The sequence below is a fragment of the Xyrauchen texanus genome, chromosome 14 (genome assembly GCF_025860055.1).
Source record: "Xyrauchen texanus isolate HMW12.3.18 chromosome 14, RBS_HiC_50CHRs, whole genome shotgun sequence".
NCBI classification, from domain to species: domain Eukaryota; kingdom Metazoa; phylum Chordata; class Actinopteri; order Cypriniformes; family Catostomidae; genus Xyrauchen; species Xyrauchen texanus.
In genome coordinates, this window is record NC_068289.1 from 10,095,804 (window position 1) to 10,109,424 (window position 13,621).

General features: G+C 37.7%; 1 protein-coding gene across 2 annotated transcripts in view; it reads right to left on the reverse strand.

Annotated features, from left to right (window-relative positions):
- pard3bb (par-3 family cell polarity regulator beta b) overlaps positions 1 to 13,621 on the reverse strand; it is a 463,809-nt gene that overhangs the window by 84,473 nt on the left and 365,715 nt on the right. For both annotated transcript variants that reach the window (XM_052143015.1, XM_052143016.1), the window contains one exon: positions 11,292 to 11,567. In XM_052143015.1, the coding sequence (XP_051998975.1) occupies positions 11,292 to 11,567 (276 nt within the window). The remainder of the gene's footprint in view (positions 1 to 11,291; positions 11,568 to 13,621) is intronic.

Here is a 13,621-nt window from a genome sequence, read left to right on the forward strand (position 1 = left end):
GCCTAACCAGAAGTGACGGCACTTTTATATGCCATCTGCAATTGAAGAAATAATTATGGCTAGTGTAAAATCTTTTAGACAGGCCTTCAATGTTTGCTGACCCCTCCCGCGTCATTTAGTTTGCAGTCGTGCAGGTGAAGATCAATTTGTGCCTGGACTGTTTCATTAAAAAAAGACACTGTACTGCAGAAAGAGTGCATTCTGGGTAGGCAAATCTGTGTAAGTAAGATGGTAATCAAGTCTTGTATCCTCAACCCTCCATTCTAAAATTGTGCACCACAAAAAAGGTCTAAAAAAGAAAGAATATAAAACATTTCCCTTTCTGTTCAGTCGAGCTGAAATGGAATAATGAGGTAAATATAATTTAAACCAATTTGAGATTTCTGCTTTTTAGAAAGAAGCTTTCACATCCTCCTTTTTCCAAAAACAGAACAGTGTTGTATGCAGCGGTATGACTTGTTGCTAAGCTACAAGATGCATCTAGAAGAAAACGCTAAGTGAATGCTTTGTGTGAGCACACACGTGCGTTTGAGCGCATGTGTGCTTTTTTTCCTCATACGTGATTCAATAGGAGAGAGATGTGGAATTGCTTTTCTTCAATGAGTGACAGGAACTTCATGAACAAATATGAGAGAGAAGGAACTGCAGAATAAAAAAGGGAAAAATAGAATGAGGGAAGTGCATTGAGAGGAAAGAAAAGCTCAGGGGCGGAACGCATGAGTAACACTTGTCCTGTGCTTCAGATTAGGCCAGTGTGAATCACAAGGACCCAGAAAAAGAAGAAACTTCCCCTATACACTATACACTTCCTCTCCTGTTTTGCAGTCTTTCAAGGCCTATTCACATGAAGTCTTAATTTGCGACACAAAAACACAAGAAAAGATTTTAAAACGAAACAATGCACCTCTATGAACTTGATGCATAGTTTGTATTATCGTAGTAAATATCTGTTGTTTCTGTGTGTTATATTTGATTTATTTTGCTTGGTTGGATACTGAATAATCAATTCAGGTCTCCAAACCTTTTCAGAGACGGACTAATTGCAGTTGAACAGTCTGCGAATAGAAGACACTGTTACTGAATTTTAATTAATCGAATTACTTTACTCAAGTACTTAATGTACTTAATGTAATGTACAATATTGGGTTATACTTATTTATAATATATTATTTATAAGAATAAATTAATTATGGCCCCGTAACTAATCAATGTGAAGGAGAAATGTGAGGTGCTGAGTGTATGATTTGTGTGTAACAATGAACAAGAGAGAAATATAGACATAATTTTTGTATTTGTTAAGCAGAAAAGTGATATAGAAAGTACCTTGAAAGTAATTAGTAAATAGTGAAAGTGATTACTTTTCAATTGAGTAATTAATCAAATAATCTGACTACAATTTTAAATAAATTATTAGTAATTTGTAGTGGATTACTATTTTTAAGTAACTACCCAACACTGTTTAGTTGCACCAGACATAGAGTAAATAGACTTTATTTGAACACAAAAGTCAATCTTTAATTGTTCAGATGCGGATTCAGTCAGATATCCAAATATTATTATTTTTTTTTAAATCCTTCATCAGACGTAAATAGCTATGCTGCAAACAATTTGGAAAATGTTATACTGTGAACAGGACTTATTTGGCCTCATTATCTTTATTTGTTCGGATACTGAACAATTCAATCAGATCAAAATTAAGCATTAGATAGATTTAGAGGAAAATTTGTTTGCAAATATTTTATAATTTTATGTTGTTTAGCTGCACCGGACTCAGTTTGAACAGGCCTGTCTTGAATTGTGTTATATGGTCACCTATATTGTTTTCAACAGCACATCATAGACACATTGAAAACACATTAAACTCTCACTGCAGGAAAGATGGTGAAAGTGAGAGACAGAGGAGCAGCATCAGACCAGGGAAGGGTTTGCAGATGCGGGGAGACACTTAAAGATGTGGGTTGGCCCCCTTTAAAAGCAGCCGAGCGCCTGCAGTGCTCATTCAGCTAAGCAGAATGGCTGATTAATTAACGGGCAGAAAAGCACTCCAACACACAACCAACACTAAAAGCTTTTCCTTCTCCATCTAGTGATTTCTATAATTATTTTGATGGCGAAGCTGTGCTCCAGGCCTCAAGAAAGTGCAGTAGGAAGAGGTGGAGGGAACGAGTGGAGATGAGGAGGGGAAAGAGCCCTAATAGTGGAACACATTTAGTTTTTTTTATGTAGGTCAAATCTTTCAGCAAGATATGTGGGCACAATGGTGGCTGACGGGGGACTTGAGTGGACACTGATAACCTGTGGAGTAGTTCTTGATGTTCGTGCTGTGTTTTGGACTGATCCTGGCTGGGTGGCATTGAGGATTGGAGGACTGTTTGCTCAGTGCTGCATGGGGGCGACTGTTCATGAGCACACCCAGGACATGGTATTCATATGGTGAGGTAAAGTGCTGAGTGGAGAGCAAGCAACCTTGAAGACCTTTTTCTCCTGTTATCAAAGTGATTCCCCTCTTTTTTCCTCATATTTTTCTCTCTCAAAATGTTTTTGGAGATGTGTAAGCAAAGGTTGCCTCTATATCCAGCTCTACGGTAGTCTCTAAAGAGCCCAGTTACCCCTGTGCGGATAACTGAGCCACCTGTCTTCTCCCCATTCGTCTCTCTGGAGGGAACAATGATTATTTTTTAATTGGAGCAGAGCAGAGCTCTGGAGAGTTTGGTTGTTATAGTAACTTTCCGCGTTGAGTGCAAAGGGGCACTTCAGAGGTTCAAAGAGAAGCCCTGAGCTCGCTATGGCCCCCTCTTCTCACAGCCAATGCCAAATACCCCCTATCCCCCAGCACTCACTCTCTCATGAGGAGCTCCTCAAGAGCCCCCCGCTCTTTTCTCTCACTACATTCCCAATGTCCTTCACCTGCCTGCCTGCCTCTCCATCTCTCACTTTCAGATGAAAGGAAGGATGGAGAGGGGGAATGAATGTCTTCAATGTTTCAGGATTTGGACATTTAGAAGACTTTCAGAGTTTTGTTTACTATTATTTTATATCTACTGTATATATGTTTACTATCACAGCATATTCATTTCTTTGTTTATTACAATCAGTACTATATTAATACAAATAAATCTGTGAAACAATTAATTAACAATGGTGATTTATCAGTATCATATATGCGTGTAAACATATTATACAAGTTATTTCTTCCTCAAGGTGACACAGCTGATTGTGATTGACTTGATATACATTTGACATTGCTATTTGATTAAGAAACAACATGGAAGTAAACTATCGCAAGTACAACACATGAACAGTATGATATTACTATTGTTATTTGTGTACTACTGAAATTATTGTTATAAGTAATTACAAGTTGTGCATCTATTTGAAATCAATAAGTGCCTGAGAAAATACATATATAACTTATGTGTTATGTATAGTTCAATATGTTTTTGACAGCCAGTTGCGTCCCAATTTGAATGTGTGCAAGTAATGAATCCTGTTCTAGATTTGTCATGATTTGTTGCATTTTCTCTTTTATATATGCAAAATAAAACATCAAAATATATCAAAACTTATTTGATTCTATAATTTTGTAATTGTCTTGAAAATTTGACACTATCTGGGCCTTTTTTTTTTAGATCCATTTGTGAAAGATATACAGTTGAAGTCAGAAGTTTACAGACACCTTTCCTTACATTTAATCGTAGAAAACATTCCCTGTCTTAAGTTAGGAATTTCTTAAAATAAGAATGTGAAATGTCAGAATAATAGTAGAGAGAATTATTTATTTCAGTGGGTAAGACGTTTACATACACTTTGTTAGTATTTGGTAGGATTGCCTTTAAATTGTTTAACTTGGGTCAAATGTTTTGGGTAGCCTTCCACCACAAGCTTCTCACAATAAGTTGCTGGAATTTTGGCCCATTCCTCCAGACAGAACTGGTGTAACTGAGTCATGTTTGCAGGTCTCCTTGCTCGCACGCGATTTTTTTGGTTCTGCCCACAAATTTCCTATCGGAAAATAAAAATTATGCTGTCACCCCCATGCTTCATGGTTGGGATGGAGTTCTTCGTCTTGCAAGCCTCACTCTTTTCCCTCCAAACATAGCAATGGTCATTATGGCCAAAAAGTTCCATTTTAGTTTCATCACACCAGAGGACATTTCTCCAAAAAGTAAGATCTTTGTCCCCATGAGCACTTGCAAACTGTAGTCTGGCTTTTTTTTTATGCCTGTTTTGTAGCAGTGGCTTCTTTCTTGCTGAACAGCCTTTCAGGTTATGTTGATATAGGACTCATTTTACTGTGGATATAGATACTTGTCTACCTGTTTCCTCCAGCATCTTTACAAGATCCTTTGTTGTTGTTCTGGGATTGATTTGCACTTTTTGCACCAAACTACATTAATCTCTAGGAGACAGAATTCATCTCCGTCCTGAGCAGTCTGATGGCTGTGTGGTCCCATGGTGTTTATATCTGCATACTATTGTTTTTACAGATGAACGTGGTACCTTTAGGAGTTTGAAAATTGCCCCCAAGGATGAACCAGACTTGTGAAGGTCCACAATTTTAAAGTTAAGTTAAATTATATCAGTTAACATATTTCACTTTGGCATACCTAAAATGCTTCAGTTAAAAAAACAAACTTAAATACATATTCAAAATACTCTATATAATATACAATATAATATATAAGATATACTGAAAATCTGTAACTAGAGAAAACAGAAATTAAGAATTCAAAACTGCTCCTAAGATAGCTAAATTTTAAGGCCGGATCACATATATCCTCTGTGGTGGTCAATGGTGAAAGTGAGAGACAGAGGAGCAGCATCAGACCAGGAAAGGGTTTGCAGATGCGGGGAGACACTTAAAGATGTGGGTAGAAGCAGGCAGTGCTGTGTTCTGTTATTGCCTTCAGAGAGACAAAATAATTTCACAGTTTGCACTTTAGGCAACAGTAGTGAAGCTGCTGAGAGGACAAAAGTAATGAAAGAATATTAAACATTTTATAAACATTATAAATGCAGTCTTTCACACCAATACTATTAAAGGAGACACACAAAACAGAAAACATGACTTTTCTTGCACCTTTAAAATACAATTAGTACAATTACATTTGAAAGAGTTATTATGCAGACATAATTAAACACAAAGCTTCCTTCCCAGTTCACCCAGGCCATTAAATGGCAACTAATCTGCAGAAACGGTTCATTCAGAAATTGATGACACAACCATGAGCACATTAAAAAAAGACCACCCACATTTACATATCATCATCACATCATCTACTTCACCCGACATGATTAGCAACAGTGCCCATGTATACATGCACTACAGAAAAAAGTTTATTTCAGGGTTTTTACTGAAAGCAGCGTTCTGAAACATTGTGTAAACAAGAACACTTTCTTGTGCCACTTAAAGGATTGAGAAACCGGTTTAACAAACCTGGGTTTCTCCCGGAGAACGCGGCTAAATGAGGCCATGTATACACATAGGTTGCCTTCATTTGGGTGTTTGAAGAGCGTGCATGTGCATGAACAGACCGGATAACAAATGTCATAGGATGGAGCCTAACAACAAGTCAGTCTTACTGACAGAGCCACGTGTATATGGGAGTAAAGTGTACACCGCTTATACAGTGCATGTAAACCGGAATTCTGCTTTCTCGCAATAAGCCGATTTCTGGTGTCCATGTAAATGAAGTCAGTAGCAGCATTTCCACAATCGGGCCAAATAAGGGCATGTTAGTGCGTGCCAGGGCCAATTGTGTTCCCACTGTCACTTCTGGGACTTCATCGGGCCTCCACGCGATTACCCTTGGGCCAAACATGGCCAACCAGGGATTGGGGTGGGTTCAATGTAAAAAGCGGAGTTTTGCCGAACTTCCCAGGTTGTGTATCCAGTGCACAACTGTACTGGTTAAAACAAATGTTGGAACAGTACAAATATGTTTAAATAGCCAATAGCCAAAGCTGTGCCCAAAGAATTTACTTTCCATGGTTCGGTGAAGGCGGCGTGCTGGGACATTTTCCAGCTGTTAGTGGAGAGACCACTCGGGACAATTACAGTCGGTGAGTTGTCAACGCTAAATTATCTTTCTGTTTACATTCGATATAAACTTTAACTAATATTCTTGATAACTAACTAACATGATACCTCAGCTTGATCTTTCCTATTGCTTGTTAAATGGGTTAGGGTATGTGACGTTGGCACCGCAGCGTATTCCAAAAAGAAAAATAAATAATAAAAAAAAAGATAAATAAAAAATGTTGTCATCATTTGCTCACTCTATTTCATTCCAACACTACATTATTTTCCTTTATAAAAAAACTTGCCACGTCCTGACACGGCAAGAGACATGTGACACGAGAACCAATTGTGTCAAACCTGGCGTGACACATCTAATTTTTTAACTGGCATCGAGAGCAAATATAGATTTGTGAGCTATGACAGAGAAAAAGAGTGAACAATGATTTATAATGTGGTCTATTCCTCTAACAAAGCTATTGCATAGCTTCAGAGGACTTGGAAAATAGTGTTCAAGTCATATGGACTACTTTTTTTGGTGGGGGATTTTTTGTCCTTTTGGAGCTTAGCAGTGTAAATCACCATCCTTTTTAGTTGAAAAAAGTTTTCGTTGTGCATTCTGTTTAACACCTCAATGTGTATTTTACATTTATGCATTTGGCAGACGCTTTTATCCAAAGCGACTTACAGTGCACTTATTCAGGGACAATCCCACCGGAGCCACCTGGAGTTAAGTGCCTTGCTCAAGGACACAATGGTGGTGACTGTGGGGATCAAACCAGCGACATTCTGATTGCCAGATTACCAGTTATGTGCTTTAGACCACTACCACCACCACCACCACCACCACCACCACCACTCACGTTTTATGGAAGAAAGAAAAGAACAAGGTTTTGAAACACCACAAGTGTGAGTAAATTATTTTACATTTTGGTGTCTTTTTCGGTGAGCTATTCCTTTAATTATAAGGGTCAGAGAGAGGGTGAAAAATGGTCACGAAAAACTACATTACGACTGTTTTTGGGGCAAGAAACCTTGAAGCGGAAATTGCTACAAGATGAATACGGTCCTTTTAAACAATTTATTTATAAAGTGATGACAAAGCAGCAGAACCATCTGGCAAGGTGTAGAGAATCCTGTTGCACTTCAACACAAATCACACACACACAAAATCCTCTACACCCATTGAGAAACCCTTTTTATGACCGTGGTGGGCAGCAGACTGTGTTAAATGGCCTGTCCATCTAAATAAGCGAGCCGCTGTAATGACTCTCCGAGGATGCTTTTAAATCAGGCAGCAGCCATACGGTAGAGCAACTCTAACGTTTAACAAACTCTTCAAACAACAGGAGAGCATGCTTACACTGACACTCGAGTCACTAATGCTATTCTCATACACAGCCTCACAATTTATCCTTTATCAGCCTATCAGCATGAACTCTCCCAAAAATACTACCTTTATGCAGGGCAGAAATGAATAGGCAGCATTATTCAAATTCGCACCCTGACAGGTGTTAATCTAAAGGTGGGGAAATGAACTAGGTTGTGTTTATCAAAGACGGTGGATGTAGGAGTTGAAGACACCTGGCCACTGAGTCAGACGATGTGTCATTCAAAGACAAATATGATAAAGATATATCTTTAACGAGCTGAGCTATAGCTGTTATACCTGTGACAGACAGCTCCTTAATGTTCCTTAATGGCATAATTTTCAGTCAAGTATCTGACAAAGGCTGGTTTTCATTGACAATACTGCATAGTATTGGGAAATATTACTTTTAAAAGTAAACTGTTAAAGGGTCATGAAACATGCTAACAGCTTTGTTTGTGTTGCGGATGTTGTGATACAATACTTTAAATGATTTGTTTTATTTTCAAGGGGAAAGTGGTAATTTAGGGACTTTTTGGCTATTTTATTCTTCCTGGTTTGAAATCAATGTTGAGAAAATGTCACGTAAATGTGATGTATGAGTTTTAGATTTACAATTGATTTGAGCACATTCACATTGGTTTCTCGCGATATTATTTACGAGAAGGGGCGCTTAACCAGTCAGAGGCATTGGTCGCAAATATGAAATTGCACGGTTGAAAAGTTGCATGTTTTACAAAGATGCAAAGATGACAATAACTGACACATTTGAAATGCTCGTTTGAACAAGCAGGTTTTTAAAGGGAGTTTATCGATTTATGGCACTGTGGACTGTGGCTTGTTGAAACAGATGTGGGGCTAAGCACAGCAATATGCTTTAAGTCATACGTGCAAAATCTGTGGGCATGGTCATGAAGTTTTGGTATTATTGTGCAATTGTGTGGTAAGTCTAGGCACAAGTGGGTTTTGTGCAAAGCGCTAATATGCTGGGTCAAATGCTATAAATTTTTTAGGCTTTTCTCTGGGTGTTGCACCACCTTCGATCTATTATATAGTCCTGCCCTGTCAAGCACCAGCAAAATAAACAAAGACAGCAAATATATAAGTAGTTGGTAGTGTAAATGGACTGTATGCAATGAAGAATATAAATATGTACTTATGTTCTTTTGTGCATTAAATGCGTCCTTGTTGAATGTCAGGCTTATTTCTTTGACAGTGACAGGCTGCTTTTATATGCATGGGAAATGTGGTTCTCGTCAGGATTTGGATGTAGGCTCCGTTAAATTATAGAAAATGGAAGTATTACACTTTCATCTACCGACACACAAATCACGGCTAATATGCACAGTGATGTATCGGCCTTCCAGGTTAGGCTGCGGATCGATGGATTTTTGCATGCCCTTCACTTCTACTGGCCAATTTTTATTTTGAAAAATTTTATGAATTAATTGAAACATGAAAAATTTTTATAAAAAATATTTCCAAATACAAACAACATGAAAATATGAATATTATATTACAATATTATAAAATTATTCAAAATCCAAAAATTTTACCCCCTCCAACCTTTTGCTTAAAAGATCATGATCAAGACAAAAAATATCAAGACAGTTGGAAAAAACCCCAATATAAATTAGATCATGAATATAATTGTAAATATAGTAATAACAGTAATAATAATTATCAATAAAAAATAAACTATGACCTCTAGAGAGTTTAACATTGTGCTGAGATTAGATGTCCTTCTCAAATGTCTTAGCACAATTAACTATTTCTTGGGATAATAACAAATTGTATTTTCCTCCACTTCATTTACATTCAAGGCACCCTCAGTTTGCATGCATGCACCCACAGATAGTGCAAACACTCTCACTCTCACCCACAGCCACTTGCGCTGGCACAAAAATTGAGCTTAGAATTAGCAATCTCACTAAAATAAGACGTAGTGCAAGTCGTTGTGGGTAGCGCTTCGCACGGTCACGAAAATAGAATATTTTAGATATAAAATCATCTGTGTGTATTTTTCATTGTATTATGAGCTTACAAAAGTGTTTAATATATTTGTGCATTTTGTGAATTACAACATGCCGTTACCTGATTAAAGCAGCGTAAAACTGACTCGATGAGAAAGACAGTTGGTGTGTTTTCTCCCCTCTCCCATAGGGGGTTTAATCACATAAAATTATTGCATTACTCCCTAATAGCCAATTACATTACATTGTTACTTTTTTAGAGAATAGATTTTCAGGAGCATTTTAAAAAATAAAATAGAAATGTAACGTGTAACTTATTTTAAAATCTGTTATCTGTTATTGGTTTAATGATATACGGTCACTGAGCACTTCAATAAGAATGCTATTGTCCTAATAAAGTGCCTGACGTGGTCTTCTGCTGTTGTAGCCCATCCGCCTCAAGGTTTGGCATGTTGTGTATTCTGAGATGATATTCTGCTCATTATAATTGTACGGAGTGGTTATCTGAGTCACAGTCACCTTTCTGTCAGCACAAAGCAGTCTGGCCATTCTCCATTGACTTCTCTCATCAACAAGGCGTATCCATCTGCAGAACTGCCGCTCATTGGATGTTTATTGTTTTTGACACCATTCTAAGAAAAATCTAGAGGCTTTTGTGTGTGAATATCCCAGAGATCAGCAGTTACAGAACTCCTAAAACCAGCTCGTTTGGCACCAACAATCATGCCAAGGTTAAAATCACTGAGATCAAGTTTTCCCCCATTCTTATGGTTGATGTGAACATTAACTGAAGCTCCTGACCTGTATTTTCATGATTTTAAGCACTACATTGCTGTCACACAATTTGTTGATTAGACATTATAAAGTCTTAGAGTGATCATTGTGTAGTTTGATTAAATATGATTTCTATAAAAAATAAGGTGACTGTGGCAAGGAACACAAAACTCCATAAGACGTTGGTTAATGGAGAAAAATAACCTTGGGAGAATAAAATGTATTTATGTGCAGTGCAAGTCATGGTTTAAAATTTGTAAACTAAGTAAGTGTTAAGGTCCAGTGTTTATGAACTTTAACACATGATACTTTGCTATATGAACTTTAAGATTAATGACTAATGTCTTTTGAAGTTCATCCTAGATTAACTGCAGAAGTTCACACTGATGCATGGTCCTTTGTTAAATGGCTGATGAAGGCTTTTGTTGGCAATTCAATTACAGTCTATGTATTCCATTTCAAGAGTGAAGTCCATCATTAGACAAATGTGATGCAGGCAGAGATCAATGAGGTAAATATTTGCAATGGCAGAAATGTGTCAACTGGTCAATTTTGCTATACAGATTATACAGCGGTAGATGGATCTATGGATAGGTCTGCTTTATGTTATTCACATGTGAGAGTGATAAAGAAACATGGATTAATGTGAAAATGTTGAGCATGAGTTGTCTGGAACAAGTGAAGACAAGGAAGAACTTGTCATAAAGGGTGTTGTAAGGCAGACTCAACTAGACAAATTCAAACGGCATAATTCAACAGATGTATGGTCACAGGTATGTGCACATAGACGTCTTTTAATTTTGAGTCTTTTGTTTGAAAATCAGGTGTTTACTAATATGAAGCTGGTTTTGAAATGATGCCAGACTTGTCGGTCATGCAGTAATTTGATAAAACAGCTATACTTTGATATATACAGTTACATTTAGTAATATTGCCAATTTGTTCACACTGATCAAAACAACTATTGCATCCCATGTCTGTGATCTTTAGACACTGGGTAAAGAGATGAGGACTGAGAAAAAATTTTATTAAGCTCTTTTACATGCTAATCATTTGTCAATCCATAGAATCCCAAGCCCGCTTGGGTAAACGTGTTATATTGGAAACACCTTCACGTGTGTAAATTTGAAGACGGCGAATGTGTGAGGCCTCTTACCTGTCTGCTGCAGGTGGTGGAGGGTTTCGTTGTTTGTTGACTTTAGCGTAGAGGCCATCCAGAGGGTCCTCTGTGGATAGCTCTCGGCTGTGTGACACTGGGGGTCTTTGTGGGGAGGGGCAGCCATTCCCATATGCGGGATGGGAAGGTGATCCGCGCTGCCTGAAGTTGTTGATACGGGCGTAGTTCGGGTCCAGATCATCATCCTCTACGTCAGGTGAAGCAAAGCAATCTCGAACCTGCCGGTCCCGCAGCTCCGTGTGCTTGGCCTCAATTCTGTTACACGGAAAAGATCATGCAAGAAAACTGTTAAAAGTGCATTACATATTTGTTTCTTTATGTTATGCTGGCTGATATGACCATCGTCTTGGACATCAACTGGCACCCCCTACTGTGCATGGAGCATCATGCCAATGCAAAAGATCTTATCATAGCTGCCACTATGAGGAGGGACCACTCTTGTGAAAAAATTACTGAAGATTTCACGTTAGCGTACATATTTTTTAAACATATTTGCCAAAAGCACTTTTGATATAAAACTTTTTTAACATTGAAAATCACTTAGTGGCCCTTTAAATAAATGTTTATTGATGCTGGATATAAATGCATGTGGCACATCATGCGTGCCACTTTTTTTATTTTATATTTTGGCTGTTTGCCACTTCTTTTTAGACATACATAGTACATAGTAATAGGATATGTGGAGAGAGAGGAAGAATGGGAACAAAAACTAATGCCCGAAACATACTCTACGCGAGTACACAAACGCTTCTAGCTATGCAAGCTCATTTTTGTGCATGGCTGCATTCCAAAATGTGTCAGACCGCAATTCATAACTCAACGCATATACACGTTGCATTCTCAATGTTCAAAGCATTCTCAATGGGGCACTTAGCTTTTACTGCCAAGATGCCACTCTTGGACCCTTGAGCAAGGCCCTTGACCCTATGCTCCAGGGGTGCCGTATCATGGCTGACCCTGCACTCTGACCTCAGCTTAGCTGGGATATGTGAAAAAAAAGAATTTCACTGTATATATGCAAAAAATTATTATGTATAATGTGTGACAATAATAAAGGCTTCTATTCTATTCTACAATATTCTTTCTCTTTCATACTGGCATAAAGTATGTGTCTGGGCTAGCCAAGTAAACGCAGCACAACAACCTGACAGACTCAACATATTTTAAAGGTAAAGCGTTTGATTTCTGGGCCACCAGTGAAACTGAACAGAACTACACAAATAATGCTGGTTTTCAAACAGGTTTTCTGTATATTCCCCATCTTACATAGGCCGGACCAACATATAGTCCTGCCACAAACTCACACTATTGGTTGAGCTAATGTTGCTACATCACCCTGGTCAGGATACTTAGATAAACAAAGCAATGTTTTGATAATGCCACAGAGCCACAATGTTTATAAGTTCTGGAGAAAATAATATGAATGGCTTACTTATAGTTGTATCTGCATACTAAAATGTGTTTAGGGAAAGTATTGAAATCACACACTATTCTTTAACACAGAAAATATCAATAAGATTGATACGAGATTGCCAACGAGAATATAAATAGTAAACCATTCAAGTACTATATCCACACCTGAAAACACAACTGAAAGAACTTAAACTTGCATCGTATTTACACTTTCAAGGACAACTCCAAAAAATACAATAAACTGGAAAGGTCAAGAAAGACCTTTCGGACATAGCCAGCTGATTTTCCTTCTCTCTCCTTTCCTTTTCTGTCCCTCTCAGGAGCTACAACAGGCTCAGTCAATAAAGTCTCTCTCTGAACAAATGCCACCGTGGAGCATATGGAGAAGAACAGCATGGTTCCAGCTCACACTTCACATGATTCCAAGACCAAATAATCCTCAGCAAACACTTCACAAAATAATGACTGTAAAAAAAAACATCCCTGCATCTCAGCTAAATACATCCATTACACCTGCCTGTGGGTACAATATATATATAATGCACATACAGAGAGGAAGAGATATTTAGTCCTGTGTGTCATCTTAATAATGGACCATACAAAGCTGAAAAGACTACCGGAGAGAATGAAATAGAACTAGATTCCTCTCTCTTTCTCGCTCTTTCCATGTAAATGACACATATGACAATGATTTATCTATTATGAGCGTTAACTTTGTCTCCTTGTGTTGAATAACTTTCCTTCATATAAATAGAGTATATTTATGAATTCTAATATTTAGTATATTAGTATATTTAATTTACTTTAGTATCTAGTATATTTAAGCCATTAATTAACTGATACCACACACACTATTCAAATTTGTAAAACTTGCCGTAAAAATGCTATACTCACAA